General features: G+C 37.7%; 1 protein-coding gene across 4 annotated transcripts in view; it reads right to left on the bottom strand.

Moving 5' to 3' along the window:
- Positions 1 to 434: 434 nt before the first annotated feature.
- Positions 435 to 19,502, bottom strand: part of TCERG1 (transcription elongation regulator 1) — a 33,545-nt gene continuing 14,477 nt past the window's right edge. For 3 of the 4 annotated variants that reach the window (XM_050905064.1, XM_050905067.1, XM_050905068.1), the window contains 14 exons: positions 18,842 to 18,957; positions 17,611 to 17,699; positions 16,423 to 16,583; positions 15,518 to 15,584; positions 14,285 to 14,420; positions 13,214 to 13,303; positions 12,340 to 12,458; positions 10,117 to 10,267; positions 5,625 to 5,789; positions 4,592 to 4,774; positions 3,441 to 3,620; positions 2,392 to 2,475; positions 2,031 to 2,131; positions 435 to 788 (listed from right to left, as the gene is read on the bottom strand). In XM_050905064.1, the coding sequence (XP_050761021.1) occupies positions 587 to 788; positions 2,031 to 2,131; positions 2,392 to 2,475; positions 3,441 to 3,620; positions 4,592 to 4,774; positions 5,625 to 5,789; positions 10,117 to 10,267; positions 12,340 to 12,458; positions 13,214 to 13,303; positions 14,285 to 14,420; positions 15,518 to 15,584; positions 16,423 to 16,583; positions 17,611 to 17,699; positions 18,842 to 18,957 (1,844 nt within the window). In that variant the 3' untranslated portion in view covers positions 435 to 586. The remainder of the gene's footprint in view (positions 789 to 2,030; positions 2,132 to 2,391; positions 2,476 to 3,440; positions 3,621 to 4,591; positions 4,775 to 5,624; positions 5,790 to 10,116; positions 10,268 to 12,339; positions 12,459 to 13,213; positions 13,304 to 14,284; positions 14,421 to 15,517; positions 15,585 to 16,422; positions 16,584 to 17,610; positions 17,700 to 18,841; positions 18,958 to 19,502) is intronic. The other variant, XM_050905065.1, reaches the window with a different exon arrangement.

Below are 19,502 nucleotides of genomic sequence, written 5' to 3'. Positions count from 1 at the left end.
TAATTCTCCTCTCTCAGTTCTAACTCTGGCTCTAATGGATTTAGTTCCATTTACAAGGGTGAAAGCAAGTAGAGAACTGGGACTTGTGTTTCCAGAACGCGGTCTTCAGTAATCAATAATTTAAACTATCAGACAGCATTTCACCTCCTCAGCCAGGGGCCGCGGGTAACCATCAGGAAGCTGGTAGCACACACGTAGTACAAGTTCAAACCACAAGCATGATCATCCTTAAGACTCACATGTATGACACTGCTGAGAAGAATGCCTCCAAATATCAGACACCCACACCTCATATACAGATACTGCATTGCTCTGAGATCTGAAGTTACCAAACACAGCCCACACGTTCGGATTTTTGTCAGTCATGCCCCAAAGAAACTCATAAATACCTCTAACGTGGGTTTTCTGTTGTTGGTTCCCCCCACCCACCCCCGAGACCACTTTATGTTCACAAATGCTGCTTCTTCCTCTGCTCCTCAGATGGTTTTGCAATATATTCACGGTAATGTGTATGTATAAACCTGACAGATGGCTCATGCAAGCTTTTTGATTTAACAGATACCCTTGGCTTAAGAGTATTTCATAACTATTTTGTTGTTCGTCTTGTAGGCTCTGAAGCTGTGGGCGGTGGAGGCGGGCCTCGACGGTCCAGGTCATCTACGTAGGACACAATGAGTTTGCGTCTCTCTTCTGGTACGCAGTCAAGTACCAGATATCGCTTGTCGTTTTGTAATATCTTCTCTACATCTTTCAGATGCTGATCTGACTCCTGGATCAACTTTTTGGATCTGAAAGCAAGCGTTAAGAATTACCACCCGAGTGGCCCAGGACGCGCAGAACGCCCCGGGAACCCACCCTGCTCCCGGCGGTGGCTGCTGCGAGCTCAGATACGCTGCCCTCGCCGTGAGAGAGCGCAGGTAGAGTCAACGGAAAGGCAAAGCAGGGAAAGGGCGCAGAGACCTGGGTGTCATCTTAGCTAGAAAGATGCTGCTTTAGGTCAGGACTAGGCACATCAACAGTACTCTATGCACAGGAAATAAAGACTTGTTGCCTACATTTGTGCTACGTTAATTAAGCACCGTGGAAGACTCGTGTCTGGCTGCAATGGTCTTGTACAGCACTACATGAACTATATAAATGCTAAAATCTAGAGGAGACCAAAAAAAAGTTTTAAATTCAGCATCTAAATGAGGCAGATAATTAGAATTTGGATGCGGGAGTCTCTGCTACGGTCCAGCTTGACTGATTAACTGTGTCCGCCGCACCAGCTTAGAGCACTGTCATTCAGCCCGCTGACAGCAGCACCCCCTGAAACCAGCCAGTACACAACAGCGCTGACTGCAAGGGAACCATGCGGTTCGTTAGGATCCAAAGAACTTAATTTCATTTTCTCCTTTTTAAGTGAACTCGTGTTTCTGATAGGAAGCTTGTTTTGGTCCATACCCATGATTCTGTATCAGCCTTACCATCCCCTGAAACTGAGTGAAAAAAAGTCAACTGCTCTGTAAATCTACCCACCTGTAAGGCACACCCTTGCAACAAAATCCTGCCACAAAACCCAGGCAAATTATTTATGGGTTTTTCTTATAAAATTTCAGTGAAGCCAATACTTCTTTGCTGTCTACTCCAAAGTCCTGAAACAGAGTCCTCACGTCAGTATTGATCCCTCCTGAGTCTAAACCAAGGACTAATACAAACATGAAAGATGGCCCTCACCACAAAATGAATTTATGCCTGACAGCTCAGAGTACTATTCACAGAATACCACTCCGAAGCCACAGAGAGCCTCACACCTGTATTGGTCGGATTTTCATTACTTGTTAGTCAGCAGCAGAAATGTCAAAATAAAGCAAAAAGAAGTCTCTAGCTGTCACAGACGTTTTTTGGTTTTTTTGACAGGTTATGAAAGGTTGTAAGTGTAACTTGGACATCAGCTTATGCTAGGAGAAAAAACAGATGTCAGTTTGTTGCCATTTATATGGAAAAGCATAATAAAAAGATTAGTCCTTTGTTGACATTATGCTACGCACCTGTATGTTATAAATTTGGTCTCTTTCAATAGCGTTCGGAAGTCAGCTTTGGCAGTAATGTATTTGTCTCTAATGTATTCCTCAAACTCCCTTTGTTTTTTCTGAAAGAAAAAACAAGATAAGCTTAAAACACTGAATGCAGATTAAGTACTTCATTGAACTTAACATACTGAACATAAGCAATAATTACATGTTAATTATATTTTTCCTTATCTTCTACATTTTTCATTTAAAAAAAAAAAATCTTAAACAATAATACTTCTGTTCACGTAAAGCAGAAACCACTTCAGCAGCCATTAACTTACTTTCTCTGTATCCTGCACTATACTGAAAGTTAGCAACAGTGATGCAAACCGCTTACCCTGTCACTCGAAGAAAATTTAATGCACCTTGGATCTTCTTTAATGATTTTTTTCACTTCTTTCCACGTTGATGTTAAAGTTATCTTTCAAAAGAAGCAAAAATAGTTAAATTAAAAGAAAATTAGATGCTAAGAATACGGAATGTAAATATTACTACATCTGAAGCTTTTAAGTATCTCCCAAGTCCACTGACAAAGTTGTTGCTGTATTTTTAAGTGTTGGATTTTGATTACTTATACTACTACATTCGTATTTTTAATTAGTTGATTCTATATATTTACTTTTCTTTAGTATTTTGAGATGGCATTTTCAGATCAAGGTCCTCGCAAACATCATTTACATCCCAACGTCTTTTTCTAGGACATATTTATGTGTATGAATGTGTTGTTAAAAATTACCTACAGAAAACTTGCTTCAGAGTTACATGTCTGTCATTTTATTCTATCACACTAAAAATCTGCCTGATGTTCTAAGCACTTTTAACTAATGCATTAAAAAAATGAGGTAAAAACTTTTGGGTTAGAAGAAAGCTGACTGAAGTTGGCACATAACTAAAAAAGAGCGAGACTCACTAAAACCCCACAATACACAGAATAGGTGATAGATTTCCATAGCATTACACAGAATAAAAGTTCAGATTCAGTAGCACAAGATAAAGCAGGAGATCATCAAAACAGATGAACTTGGTAAGATTATATACTGATATTAAGACAAACACACTGGATATCTGAAAGAGCAAGATGCCATATAGTAAAGAGTATCAAATAACTCAGTGTTGAAGAAATGTAACATCCTGCAGGAGATAAAAAGATCACTGATTAGAAGTTTAAATGTAAATGAACTGCATGTTCAACCAAAATAACACTCAAGATAAACAGGTAAGGAAACATAATGCACAAATTTTGTTATGAAGAAGAAAAGACAGTGGTGAAGCAAAGGGGGCCTGGAAATAAAAACAAACAAATCAGATTGTGTGACAGAAACCCAGAAAAAGATAAGTCACAGTGGGCTGGCAAAGATTTGAAGTTTGAATATATACAGCTCTTACTGCTGAAGTTTCATCCAGAAGTTGCCTAAAGTGTTCCCTCTTCTTTTTGGTAAGTGCTTCAATGTGTTCATTAAAGAGCTTTTCTTTCTCTTCTCTTTCTAGCAAGGAGCCAGATTCCCATCGATGATCTTTGCGTAGAGTCCTTCTGGTATCAGACCATGACACATCTGAAGAACGCACCTGAGCCAAAAGATTATTTTTTTAAACCATTTTTTTCTACAGTTCACTGAATGTACTTCTTATGTACTACTTAGCTTTTTACTTCTCCTGTTTTGAGTTAAGGTTCAAATTAAAGATTAAAAAAAAAAAACCAAACCACCAACCAAAACCAAACAGCTTTTAAGTAAGACACCGTAGTAGCTTCCCCACAAATACTAAACAAGCAGTGGCAGAAGGAATTCCTTTGCATCAGTTCAAATGCAGATGGAGATACCCGACTGACCTGGCTGAGGATTCTCTCAAAAAGAAAAATCCAGCACCCTCCTTCTCTGGGCATAACATACTATATTAACTGTAAGTGGTCTGGAAAGGCAGCCTTAGAGATAATTATTTCCAAAGAGACACTAGGAGCTTTGCAGTGCCTTGCTTCTAGCCCGGAGAGCATCCTCAAGGAGCTGTTGCTTTATGTTACTAGCTACACCACCAGACCAGAGTGATGAGCTGTTTATAACCTACCCCCTTATAAAGATTTCAATGCTGAAATGTGGAACTGAGCACTAGGAACATTTTTGGATTTCATATCTTACACCAGGGAGCAAGGACATAGTACACATACTGGTGAAAACTCATTTTGCTAATCCTCTCCTTTTAATATAACATTCGCCATACAGGAGTTTACAGACATACAGAAGTTTACAGTAGCATGACTGAAAAATCTGCCATCACCCGTGAGACTCCAGAGAAACACAGCGGGAATAATGCTATCCACTAACTCCCTGGGCAAGATGCCAGAACACGAACCCTAAATGCAAAGCGTTCTCTTCCAACCAAGGCAAGGCAAAACTCCCACCAGTGAGTGGAGGGCAGCGGGAGAAGACAACAGGATTCTACTTCTATATAAACTTAACCACAAATGCCAAAAAGCTTCTACATAGTGCAACGATTAGAAAGAGAATGCACTGACAAGCTGAGAAAGCCTGTCCATATCTCACCATGTCAGACAGAAGCGCTTTGAAGTTTTGTATAGCTTCTTCCCGTTTGTGCTGCTCACGTTCTCTATCAATTTCCTTGGTTTGCTCCGAACGAGCTTTCTGGACTTCCCTTTCTCGTTCACGCAAACTTGCCTCAATGCGAGCTTGTCTTTCCAGCTCCTTTTCTTTTTCAGAATCTAAATTCTGAAATGTAAGAACAAACTTTTCTCAGTAAAACCAATACAACACCTTTCATATTTTCATTAGACAGGTAAGTAAATTAAAGGATTATCAAACTAAAGGCATCTTGGAACAAAATACTTCAGAGTGATTTGAGATCTATGGATTACAAAATTTTGCTTCAACAGCGATGCTGAAGCATTATAGGGTTTACATGGGGGAAAGAGAAGTTTGGTCACAACTCTGATCACAGAACAACTATTCTCAGGAGCATGTTTCTTGTGTACAGCGACAAACTCTGAATAAAGGAGGGGCAGGGGTAGGGTGGTATCGCTGTTTGTTAGCCCGGTTTTACATTCTCATCCATTAATTGCCTGGAAGAGAAAGGTAGGAATATTGGATTAAGAGAGAAGAAGCAGTGACGGAACTGTGTATGAACCATCTACATCCCTGAAGGAAGCTCAGCTGATACAAAAAATCACAGGAAAGGAAACTCTGCCCATCCTGGTAGGAAGTAATCAATGTGGCGTCTGTATTTTCTGAAGTTTTACAGCCATTCTTACAACCAATGGCTTTACAGGAGTCTCTGCCTTTCTTGCTCTGCTGGACAAATTCTCCCAAATATCGTGTGTGTGTATGCACACGTGCATACACGTACCATGAACATCTGCAGCGGCACCACCACCAGGGATAGTACTCCTAAGTTTCAAGCTGTCATTCTGGGGTACTTCTACAAATAACTATGGTATAGAATTCTCTTTAGTATGGAACTAAAGCACCTGTTAGTCTATCTTCTAGTTAGTTCCTTCACACAGTAACAGCAACGTGACCAGCAGAACATCCAAAGCTATACTTCCAAATGTCACATGCATACCTTAGCTATTTTTTCTATGTACTGTTTGAAAAGGTCTTCCCTCTGTGAAGAGCTATCCACCGCTTTGTAACGGGGGTCAGTCTCTACTTTGTCCTTCACTTTGCTCCAGCGAGACTGACTGTCCAGGTGGTGATTAGCCAGTAGTTCAAAGAAGTCCATTTTGATCTGTTTTACAGACAGAAAGAGAAAGACAATACTTGAGAAAGATACTTTGATACCCAACAGTTTGCTCTTATGAAAAAAGGAGTCAACTTACCTCCAACAGAGGGAAGCATATTAATATTACATACCATTACAATTCAGAGAAATCACTAAAACTCTGAATTTAGACATAACCGCATCTAAAATTCACTTCCCCTTGGGACAATTTTGCTAAAGCAGATACATTAAGAAGATCTGCTACATCTAAGATGAACTATATTCTTTAAAGAATGATTCACCAATACAGTTTTTATTATTTTACTCCAATGTAAGTTTCTTTTTTGAGCTTTTATATATATCAAAGTAACAAGTTACTGCTTCTACATTATAGCATTTTGCATATTAATACTACAGAAGCTATGCAGTTTTAAAGAGGGCTCTAGACAAATCAAGTCTTTATGGATTCATCCTCCAAGTGTACAATGAACAGAGGTAAATACTTGGATCTTCTGATAAAGAGCAATGTCTTAAGATGGATCTAACCAATGAAGAATTACCCACATATGGTAATTAAGTAAATTACATTTAAGATGGATATGTACACATATATAAAAGTTTAAGGAAATGTTTTAGTCTACTTTTTCAATTGGAAATGGCATGTCAGCACTCTGTCCATAACAACAGCCATCACAAAGGGCTGGCAGAGCATCAATCATATTAGTTTTTTTATCTCGAGGCAACTAGCAACACGTTTTCATCCAAACTCCCAGAACCAGCAGCTGCAAGAGCAACTACTGTGCCTTTATTACATCTCTTTTTTTCTGGGGTGAATGATCTCCCTGTTCCTGCTGCACTTTAGGTCCTAGGTATTTCCTCCTTTTTATTTCTTTAGAAGTCTGGTTTGGCATTTAAGCCTCCATGTCTCCAAAGCAGAGAGGCGAGGGGCTGGTTCACCTCGCTCGCCGAGTGCCAGGGAATGACTCTAGGGACTCTGCATGCAAGGCGAAGCATGCTGCCTTCACAGCATCCCAAACCCTGCTGGTCCACAAAACAAAATCAGTTTATGGCACACTAATTAAAAAAAACACAACACAAACCAAAACCCTAGAAGAAGGGCTGGCCATTCATTTTTTGCTCCTTATCTCCTCATCCCTTTAAAAAAAGAAAACCACCAAAAGCAGTTTAGCTCCAAAACATGGAGGTTCATAAGGGAAGTGAGCAGATGGACAGGCGAACAAACTCTGGCTTGCCAGAGAACTGTCACATCCTGATTCTCTAAAAACGTGTTTAGTTACAGAATGCAAGAATGAAATGAAGACCAGAACCAACATTCTGCAGGCTTGCCCACCGACAATTTTAGTTCTTCACAATATTAACATATAAACATAAAAGGCTTTTTTTTCTTTACTATCTCAACAGAGAGATTAAGATAGTAAACAGAGATTGGAAAACAACTGGTTAGTGCCAGCGGGAAGTTGCTCTACATCTACAGCACTATCATTTTTTCTTAAAGTAGCTGAACAAAATGCTAAGCAAACCGTTTATTCATTGTAAAATTAAGAATGTTGTTTCAAAACATCTTAAAACATGCATGCAGTATTGAAAATATGAAGCTTTCTAAGCCATGGCATTAGAAATATTTGTTAAAAATCAAACAATTCCCAGACGTTACTACAGAATTCTCTAAAGTAAGGGTATCTCAAAGTTTCAGCGGAAGCACTCTGCACAAATCACATATGCATATATATTCCACAGGATAAAACCTGCGTACCCGCAACGCTGCTGGAAGCGCCACGGCACCAGCTGCAATACAAAACCAAACCTAAGAAGACCACCACAATCTGCAGGAAGATGCTTCTGCAGCAGCCGCCCCTCGCTCCCTCAGAAGCCGTGCGCTTGCTCGCTACTGAGCTCCTGCACTACTGTACGGAGATGCCAGCTGGGCCGTCTGCTGCTTCGCCAGCGACCGACTTAGCAGAAAACCAGGAGGGTACGGCCAATCCCCTCCCCAGAGAAACGAATGACACTTCCAGACCTTTAATGCTCTTAAAGCATGGGTTTAACCTCAGTCATCCGCAATGTATATAGCACAAGTATCGCAATTTGGTTTTCAATTAAAAAAGTGAAAACTTCTCAAAAAATTGAGTCAAAAACATCTCACCAAGGAATAATCTTTTAAGATCACAGCTCTATGATGTTGTGAGTTTAGTCTATCTGTACACAGTAACTAGCTCGACTAAGTAGAATATTACGTAAGAAAACTTAAGAGATCTTGATACAGGACAGATGACAGACGAGACAGCCATCAGCACAATGGGCTGCGGGATGTTTGCAGCTGAACATTTCAGTAAGTCTACGTAAAGTAGGACGTCAGGCTCATCTGCTGGCACGGCTCATCTCGAGGACATGGAACAATGCTGGCTCCTGGGACAGCACATGAGCCGCCTGGTCAACGTTACCAGCTCATCGTCCCTTCCCCGATATCCTCAAACCCACACGTACTTCCTCATCACTGTCATCTCAGAAGTATTAGCGTTGTATTTACTCACTGAAATTAGCCACGTGAATAAAAACAACCATCTCAAAAGCTGGGTGCTCCATCACCATCCAATAAGCCATAACTCAGTGAAGCAAAATCAAAACATTATATAATTTAAAACCCTTACGTTAAAGATTTCTGTAAAGTTGATCCTCCTTAAATAAAGATTTTGGACTTTTAAAACAGACTGAGAAAGCTTCAGGTTAAATGCCTTAAATTTTCTTTTATGTTTTAAGCACTTTCAAAATCAAAGGAAAATAAGACTGAAAATATTTCAGGTGTATTTAGAAGTCTTTTTTTTTTTTGGCAGTTAACACATTGCAGGTACAACTCTCATCACTTCACAAGGAAAAAAACTAAAAAAATGTAAAGTACCGGAACTGCGGGAGGCTAAAGTCACCACACAGAGATACCAATTCTTTCCTCACTAGGGAATCCCATAATATTTGCGTGTCAGTGATTGACAGCTGTCAGACTGAACTGATTGACAGGCCGCACAGCACATAACTGTAAAGTCTATCCACTTGTTATAAAACAGAATACATAAAATGGTTACAAAAGGCTTTTGGAGAAAAAACATTATTTCAAAAGCAAACAAACACAATCTCTCTTCTTTTAACTTTTCAACTTTAGAACAATCATGCAACAACAAAACAAATATTTACTTTTTTTTAAAGTCTTCAACTGCACTATTAAGCTGCAAGAATGCTTTCAAATTCCATATTCATAATTGAAATGCAGTATGTAAAAGTCTAGTTTTGAACTACATCAGTTCTCCTCTGAAAGCACAATCATTTATTGAAAATATCAGCAATAAGTCAACATTTGAAAAAAATCGAGTACAGAATCAAATTAGACCAGAGTACCTAGATTAAAAAAATAGGCAAAACTTATTCAATAACGAAATTGTCCCCAAATCCAACCTGTTATTCAGCATTTTTCTCTTCTGTAAGCATTCTTAGTAGGTGAAATTTGCAATAACTTTATACTACAAAATAAATATTGCAGACTTTAAAATGTCAAAAATGATTAGGCTTTAGAGGTTATTTTCTCCATTCGCACAACACACAGGGACATTTAAGTAACTGGCTGCGTATTTTGATGATAACATTTGACGCCACCTCCATAGTAGCCTGCTTCCCCAGTGGTGAAAGCCTGCTCCCTGCTATTGACAATACGGTCAGATGACATTTGGAATTCATTAATCTTTAATAGCTGACCTTTAATTCTAATAAGCAGCAGTTTATACGTAAGATATATTTACTGAAATATTAAAAAGTCACCAAAGTGCTAGCTTTTAGATGGAAAGAGAAGGTATGGAAGCTGTTTGAAATTTAAACCGAATATCCTACAGAGAATTTCAAGTTCTTACTGCCTCCACTGAGAGAACAGAGAGGTAATGGCCAGTTCTGGGGTTTCCAGCCAAACAGGACAAGAATCCTTTTCCTTTTAATGCTTCAGGATAATATAACTTTAAAAAAAAAAAAAAAATCAGGCGTTATTCCAGTTAAGAATATAATGTTACTCGCTTAGGTAAACGAAAAAAAAGTGTGATTATTGAAGTAAACTCAGCTTCACAAATAAATGTAAGTTCAATTCTATATACTCTAAAAGTCAGTATACCTGCAAACTTAAAATAGTTAGTGCAGACAGACCAAAGGGACATCCATGAAGTGTTTACATTGTAAAACCTCTATGGAAAGAGAAGGATCATGTCTCAGAGAAGGCACACTGGAAACCAAGCACTGGCTTTGTCCCGTCTCACTCAGACTCACACCATTCACACTGCTGGAACTAAAAAAGTCACCTTACCTTCTCACCTCTGGTCTTCGAATCTTCTTTTTCCTTCTTTCTTGCCGCTGCGATAAACTCATTAAACAAGGCCTCTCGATCTTTCATCTTTTCAATTGCCTTGAATCTCGAGTCTTTAGCATGCTTGGCTGCAAATTCACTAAAAGTAGTTCTGCAACAAAATGGCAAGTGAACTCATTTGGCAGAGCTGTCTTTGCTGGGAAGCAGGTTCAGCAGAGAAATATTTCTTCTGCTAGAATACATGCCAGAGCACAATTTAAAAAAAAAAAAAAGGCAACATCCTATGGTCTCACTATAGAGATGCTTGATCAATGAACTATATAGAAAGGAGTCAGGTTTAGGCACACACACAAAAGGTATTGTTAGAGACTTACAGGGGTTTTTTTGTTTGTTTGTTTGAATACAGCTACCTGCAGAAAGTGCAGGTGTAGGAAGAGAGATTACAATGCAACCAAGAAGAAGAAATGAAAAAACTCAGTTGTCTACAAAAATCTTCTTTTTTGTGGGTTTGCAGTTCAGCCACCAGTCTGTCCAGGTATTTCACAGCTGTGAAACTAAAAATATTACGTGCATTCACTTGCAGCCAAACCATGCTAAGAGTTCACCAAGAAAATCGTCTTTTGCTATTAGTCACAATACAACACTGGCTGAATCAATTTTTCCTCCTACAGTGAACATTGTACAGCCTAATCTTAAAACACACGGAGTTGAAAACACTTTAAACACTATGGGCAGATGCAGCAATACTGGGCTTTCAACCCATTATCCCCATAGCATTTCCCTGACCGTTCTCTCACCTCCAGGGCCAGATTCCAATCTGTGCAGTAGATATAGTACTGCCACTTACCTCGAAAAAAACCACTACTGTGCTTTTTCCAAGCTCTGATGCAAATCTGGCCCCAAGAATACGTGAGACACTTATAATCATACGAATGTTTTCATCACAGCATGGAAATAATTAGACTTGGAAAATCCAGCCTACTGTTGCTGTAGGGTAAATTGAAACAAGAAGAGAATTTGGTAGCTTATTCAAAAAGATTAGAAAGTGAATTTACAGCTATATTGAAGAACAAGAGCTGTTTAAGTGAAGTGGAACACAAACTCTTGAGCATGTTGGACTGAGATAGATGATAAAAAACCAGTCTGGCACTCACAGAAGTACAGCAATATCTTTAGACAAACACTGAAACCAGAAGACAAAGGATAAGATTAAACAAGACAGTATTTCAGCTGGAACTCTCTCTCCCACCCCAACCCGTAATCAGATAAGAGTCAGTCCCAATATGATACATCGGAGGTATCCTGGAAGCCGAGGATACTAAAGCTAACATAATAGTCCATGTTAGTCTCTGAATTATATGTTAAACTTATTACTGATGAACTTTTTCTTAAAACATTTCCATGCCTCCATTCTTCCCAGCCTACTACTGTGGAAACTGCTACCCTTATTAAATGAGCAGACAGGTGTTTTTTAAATAAGAGTTATTAATCAGATGTGAAGTAATTTAAAAGTTAACACTGGCTTCCACCAATTTCCAAAACGCGTCACTGAAAGAAATTAAGCTGAAGTGAAACAAATGAAGAGTTATTTCACTGTAAAAGAATTAATGCCAGATAAGCCAAGAGACGCTGAAAGAGAATGCTTTAGAGCTCATCTGGTGACATAAGCACATATTTCATGAATTCTATGTGAGAAAGCTGTGAAACAAACAATTCTAGCAATAAAATCTTGAGTGTTAGTACATTCACTGTCATCACCTTGCTATTATCACTAGGTCTGAATGTGAGGGGTAGGTATTAACTTCTATATTAAAGCAACCAGAACATTCTATCATATTAACAAACTTTGTAACCAGAAAAACATCCCTTCAGCCCCCTCCAAACTGAAGAAACCTCCCTAGTGCTTCTCAGAGGCTACTAATATTCTTAAGAAGAAACAGGGTTATTTAAGAAAACTTGTGGTGGATCATGAGGCCTTTCTCACAATCTGGACAGCATGCTGGGGATTTCTTCAAAATGACTTAAAATATGTAAATCATTATAAATCCCAAGTTCTATTACTTCATGGGTTAGGTGAATACAAGCAGGCAAAAGAAGACTTCAACAATAACTGATGATTTTTCTCCTCTTTGCCCATTTTGAAAGAGGTTGATCTACCTAATACCACCCAACATAGTTTGTTCTAATAGAGCTTATGCATACAAACAAGAAAGAAGCTCCCACCTTGGATTAATCTTTGCTTCTTCCATCATTTTCTTGAAATCCTCCTTGGCCTGCATTATTTTGTTTTTCTTCTCCTTGCGCTCTTCTTCTGCTCGGGTTTTCACATACTGATCAAATACCTACAGAAACACCAGTCACCGACATAAAACATACAAACCTGAAGCCACATAAGCTCTAGGCAAGAGGGAGGAAAAATCCCATTTCTTTCCTTTTCTCCTGTTTCCTTTCCTCTCACCACAGAACCAACATAGATGAGGTAGAAAGAAAGGTTAGGGACTCTTTGTATTTGAATACGCAAATTACTCCAATCTGCTGAACATGTAGCGTACAAACACGTAATCTGAGACCTGTGAACAAGTTTCTCACACATTTATGTTATGTTAACATTTTTCTGGGTGATATGTTTAAGACAGCAGACACTTCCTGTATTCTTGAAGTTTTCCATTTCCCTACATCCATTTGAAGAAAAGCTTCTGGAGTGAGAACTTGCTTAACAATAAAAATGCGCTTTAGTTTTTCCCCCAAGCACTTTTTTTTTTTTTTTTCAATAAATAGATGTCATTATGCCAATATTTTGAAGAGATACTGACGATTCTCACCATTTCACTCAGGTTTTGGGAGCTCTCTGTATGCATACAACTTTCACTGTGTTAAAATATTAGATCTTCCAACCACAGGAAAAATAAAAACTATCAATTCGCTTCTTTTCTTGCTGGCTTCTTCCATTTCCAGACAAACCCTAATCATAACAAAAATCCCTTGCAACACCAATTAGTCTGGAAGGTTAGCAGGAATAAAAATAGCAGACTGAGGATTTAGATAAAGCCTGTAGTAGCTGTGTCTGGATGGGGAGTGAATTTGACTTCTCTTTTACCTGTTTTCTTTCTTTTGGGTTGAGAAGTAAGTAACGAGGATCAAAAACTATCTTGTGTAGCTCTTTCTCCCATGTTGAAAAAGCAGAGACCTTTAATTAAAAAAAGTCAGATTTTAACTAATGGTTAAGTTTCCTCAAATATATAGAAGTTGTACAGTTTTGCTTGAAAACTATAGGTTATCTGATGAAAAGAGGGAAACAAACTCATCCTGAAGTTTTCATCACTAATAGATAATGGAGGCTGCCATAGCAAATTTCAACACTAATCGGCTCTGAAAACTTATAAATAATAACACACACTTAATTACTACTACTGAGTGACATTTAAAAAAAAAAAAAAAAGTACATCAGAAGAAAGCCTTGAGATTCTATGTTCTCATATTCCATGCCTCCTCTATACCTTTTCTAAAAGTTATGAGTGTAAACAGTCCTGCTACAAAAGAGATTGATTTAAACACGTTCAAGCTCATCTTAAATAAGCTTTATTAAAACTATCCCATAAAATCCAGTTATTGAAACTAAATGAAAGCTGCATAGGCAGCTGGAACCACTTCCATTTTTTAAAGTTACTACATAAATTTATATTCTAATAGCCTAATTTATCTATCTAAACTGACTGGTATCAAGCAGAGTTCAAACTGAGTTAACTAAAAGCAAAAAGTCTCCCATTTCAGGATAAGAGTGTACAGACTACAGTGGAACTTACTGCTTTTCTCATGTAGCAACATTTCCAAAAACATTAAGGATGTGTCCAGTTTGTGTGTCCTATTTATTTTCAATGGCAGCTTTCAATTAGGTAATTACTTAACTTGGAAAAAAAGTTTTTAAAAAAAAAAAATCTGTCTTGATACTGCTTAATTTCAGTTACTTAGAAATAAAAATTTTGCTATAATTGTAACATTCTTTGAAATATGGAGTCTGGTATCAAATGCATCCATTAATCAGAGGAAGGATGAGATTGTTTTCCTTACATAAAGCACCGCAGGTTCTGAATTTGCTAAGAATTGAGATCTCTGCCTGAACCTCCCCCTCCCTCTCTCCCCTTCTCACACACACACTGATTTCTCTGACCCCTCTTTCTAGAAGCATGTCCTTGAATTGTTTCATCCGAGCCTCCAGAGGGACAATGGCTCTCTCTCGAGCGGCTTTGATTTCAGCTTCCATAGCAGCCTCCTTCTCTGAATCAATATCTTTGTTATCATCTTTCCTGAAAAAAATTAAACATACAGTATAACTTGAGAAGTAATATGTCAACTCTGTAGGTTAGAAACTGAACTACACCAGGACAGAACGGACACAACCGATTACTTCAGGAGCGTAGGCTTACAAATCATGAAAGCCATTCTTTGAGACTTGGATATGAATGCTTTCATACTGAAAGAGCTCAAGAACCAAGGTATTCTCAGTAACTTTGGTGCCAACAAATGACTTCAAGAAGTTAGCACATTCTGGTTGTATTCAGTGGTCTCGCCAGATGGGCAACAGACTTTACATTAACTGCACTAATTTTATTATCTCCTGTTTAAGACCGCGAGGCCCTGTGAAAAGACTATGGCTAAGGGAGTTAGTTCAAATTGAGAACACCGTACAATCATTACAACAGAAAATGCTGTAACGCAAATGATACATTCATCCATCAAAACATTTCTGGAAAAAAGTGTGCTCTTTGTTGATTTACGTTTACTAAGAGCAAATGCGCTTTGTTCCAAACAAACTCAAAGCCCTAATTGCAAACAAGTTTATGATCATCCCTAAGAGTACACAATAACAAATAAAATGGTAAAACTACTTTTAAAACAGTGCGTGTAAGTAACTCAGAGTGAAGTGACATATATTGCTTCCAACAGGCAAAACAGACCAAAAGACCTAAACAAAACTCTTAGAACTTTTATAATAGAGTGAAAACAGAGTAATCACTATGAAAATCTAAATGGCTGGATTTTTTGGCAACCAAGTCTTGTGCACAGAAATTAACAAGCTAGATAAACAAGCAACAGAAACAAACTATTTAAGATAAACTGCACTCAAAATATTCCCTGGATTCAGCAACTTATACCATTTATTTCCATTTTGAATTATTTCCAAATGAGATGCTATTTCCTCTATACGTGAATTTCAGCTCTCAGAGAAATATCAAATACTTGAGCTGCTTAAGTAAAACAGCAGAAAGTTGATGATTGTTTTCACCAATACTATTAGTTACTGTTCTACTCTGCCGAATACAACGGTATACACACTACTCAGATGAAAAACTTTAGTTATTTTATCTACACAGACCACTTAGTATTGAAAAGGCAAACTTACTTGCGCTTTTTAATTTTAATAGGCTCATCTTCGTTTGCTTCCTCTGTAGATTCATGCTCTTCTCTAACTGTAACAGATTTCAATCATACTTTAGATTTTACATTTATGAAAAGTTTCTAATTTACAAATGAAGCCTTGTGCAAAAACAGAGGACAACATGTGTCGCAATAACGTATTCTGACAAAGGAAGACATACGGTTTTCAGAATTTGCTTTCGGAATAACACTATCAGAATGTGGTGGCAGGACTAATGGACTTGTGGCCAAGTTTGGCTTTAAAGTGACAAACACTGACCTCTTTTTTCCAGGGAAAAAAACCTCAGGCTAAACAGTCTAATGAAGCACATTTGGATCTCCTGATTACCCACGTGCACTTTGCTCTCCTCCAACTACCAAGCCCACATGTCATCCCAGGATCATTTACTAGAACTCATGCCAGAAAGAAGTCTCATCGCAGCAGCCTCTTGAATGTTCTCTGCTCTTGGCAGCTGTTTCCAAAACTGTATTCCAGTTGATGTTCTCTAAGTTAAATCCTCTTCTGCGAGAGCCTATTCGTACATTATGATTAATCGTTTCTGGCCCCCAAATTCCTCTTGCTTATAAAATAAACACAGTCCCTTTTTTTAGTCAGTAAAAACTGTGGGTTTTTTTCAGCCTGTTGGCATTTAAAAAAAAAAAAAAATTAACCTTGTTAGTATCTACTTTCTTCAATAGACTGTTTTTTTCCAAAGGACTCTATAAATCTGCATTCCCACCAGCCTTCTTAAATTCCAAAGCTATATACATTTTTCAGTATGTCCTTACATTTCTCTCACTTATTTAAATGTTACCAGCTTTGGAAATCAACACAAGATAAGTGATAAATTATACTCAGACTTCTTAAGAAGGCAATAAGATTGCTCTTACTAAGTTTTTTTCCTTCTTCCATTCCTTTTTTGTGAGGAGGTTCTTGAATAATTTTGTCCACATCAGCTCTTCCAATTAGGTCATCAGGTCGGTCCCACATAGAAAGACGAGTGGTAGGGTTATAGAAGAAAACACGCTCATCACCAGTCCACACCACACACCTAGAAATTTAAGTCAGACAGGAAGTCTTGTATTACCTTTGTCTTCATTCATTCTGTGTACCTGTTACCATATTCAAAGACTGAAGCAAGCATAATGGTCACAGACAGATCCAGGTTATACTTACTGCACAACTACCAGACATTCCTACTGTCCAAATGGGACACTGAATTATTGCTTTTCTCTGCTCGTAGATTTGCAATTTTAAAAAACGCTTTTTATCAGGAGCTGCAGTACACTCAGTTCTTCTCTAGAAAAACGTTTTAGACAGCTGAATCAGATTTTGGGATAAAATGTACCTCGTCTCTTCAATGCCCCGCAAAACATGAGAAAAAGCAACCTAATGATCTTGCCAGAATTTTATAAATGACGGGATGAAAGAACCGCAGAGATAATTTGAAGGGAGACAGTTTTAAATATCAAACATTAATAAAAAAGCATCAATGGCTAAATTGCAAAAATTAAAACAATATCCCTTTCCCATCAGTAAGATTTCTACCTTGGTCATCCAAACACACAAAGATGATTTACATATATTACAGCAAGAGTAACCTCATCATGACATTATACACATAGGCACCTGATGAGTATCTTGGCCAAGTTTAAAAAAAAAAAAAAAAAAAAAAAAAGGATTGTTTTGGCCAACAGCCGCACCTATTCATTCCCCAAGGCGTAAGGGCAAAAGAAGTCCGAGATTTTTTTTTGGCCAGTATTTCATACCAGATCAGGAGGAATCAGTGGCAGATGAAGGGGGCTGGGATATGAAATCTATACTGGTAACATACCTTATCGGACTGCAGTTAGCGTGTGGCAGAAAGGCTATACACACACCACTGAACATCACGAGTACTGGGACAGTGTGAACAGTGTTGGCTGGAGGAATCCAACGTCACTTGAGACAGAAGCATACCAAGAACAGGATCTTCACACACTACTACTTGTTCTAACTACCCAGCAACCTTCCTGGTGGCTACAGGAAACGACGTGTCAGTCCCGCAGTAGCAGGCCACGGGCAAAACCGTTACGTACCATGGGGTTCCTGGAATAGGAGTGGTTGCAACCGGCTTGGCCTTCTGAGCTGCTTTTTCTTCTTCAGTCATTTCCTCCTCTTTTGGCTCCTCAAGGGAAAAACAAGTTACAGGATTCAGGCAACCACTGCTAGCTAATTATTTATTATGAAGTAACTAACTTGTTTTAAAGAGGCAAATGTATTTTGAAACAATGTTAACAAACCGCTCACAATTACACTTCGTCCATGCTTAAAACAGCAGCATTGGAATTTCAACAGTAACTACTATTCAAAAATCTCAATTCAGAAAACCTTGTTGTTAAGTGTTTACTTAACTTTTGACTTCAATGAAACCTTATTTAAATGCCTTCCTAGATCTGTGTGAATCCTTGAATCAAGGCCTGAACACAGGGGCAAGGGTATAGTTTCTCACAAAAAAATTTTGATTTATTCTTAAAATTAATTTACTTGAAAATGAGACACGGAGTATGAAATAGTCAAAAATCTGCAATAACCTTTGTAGCATAAATAAGCAAACTAGCAACTACCTCAAAAGTAAACAGGGTAGAGCAGTAATAAAAAACAGCAACTGAATTCTGTGCTTTTGCCTACTAAGCTACATTGAAGTTCACAGAAATCAGTATAAAAGCTTTAATTTTTATTCAAACACCTTAGCATCTTCAAGAACTATACTTTCTCAGCATGACAAAAAGCCTTACAAGAAAAAAGTTAATTTTGTTTGCTGCATTGTAAACACTACAGACATTTTCTAGGACAGGTGTTCCTAACAGACTAAACTTATCAGTTATAGCACATGGAGAACGTGTGAGCTTTGTTTCAAAACTGTTCAAAATAAAGAAGTAAAGAAATGGAGAAAAAGCTATTAAAGATTTCAAACATTCAGGACAAGTTTCATTTTTCTGAACACCTTAAAATCAGCGAGAGAACATCATGTCTATGTAATTAGGTAACTTTCTTTCCATGTTCTTACTAATTTCTTAAATCACATACTCTGTATTTTTCTTTTAAATGTCCTTTTTTCCTTATGTAAAAAAATTAATTAAAAAAAAGGGAAAAAAAAAAAAGCTATGAGTCCAAAAAGGAAGGCTTTCAAAATCACACCAGGAATTTAAGAACTCAAATTACTAACCATGTCTCCTGTCAATATGCCTGGTCTACAGATGCATCCACACCTGTAGGATGTAGGATTCAAAATGGCGATACTGACTATTTGGTTGCAAGGTCTTTTACCTCCTTTATAAGTTCTTTTATAGGTTCTTCTTTTGGCTCTTCTTCTTCTGTCTCCATTGGTAAAGGCTCCTCCGTAGGTTCTTTAACTGGCTCTTTAATCTTCTCTTCCATTTTTTCTAAATAAAGATAGAATTTTCCTTAGTATTATTAAGAAACCATCATAGAACAACAAATTTATTTTTATCAGTATGATTTTCCAAGCACAACAGCAAAACAAAACTTATTTTTAATGTATTTTCACCACTTTCTGTCCTTCTTAGGCTTTACAGTGTCTGCTTATAAAGACGTGATTACCTCCTGTACAAAGATCTACTTGGGACTGGAAAACGAAATATTGTAAGGCAGCCTATTATATTAAAAAGCTAACTAAATGTACCAACAGAAATAGCTGAAACACCAATAAAAGTATCAACCAACAGCTGCAACCAACAGTGCAACACTGAAGACCACTTTCAGATTTGAAATGCTGTTGGCAAAAAAAATAAAAATCAGAGAAAATTAATGGATAATCATCTGAGGATTGCTCTGCACCCATTTAAAAAAAAATTATAAAATGTATAATCTTTACTCAGCAAAATTAGTATTTGCTGTCTTAGATGTTTTCACCTCAATAAAAAGAAGACCTATTATTTAAACCTGAACTATTAGAAAGTTGGGTATT

The sequence above is a fragment of the Gymnogyps californianus genome, chromosome 14 (assembly GCF_018139145.2).
Source record: "Gymnogyps californianus isolate 813 chromosome 14, ASM1813914v2, whole genome shotgun sequence".
NCBI classification, from domain to species: Eukaryota; Metazoa; Chordata; class Aves; order Accipitriformes; family Cathartidae; genus Gymnogyps; species Gymnogyps californianus.
The sequence above is the reverse complement of the archived record's forward strand: the minus strand, read 5'-3'. Positions and strand labels throughout refer to the sequence as shown.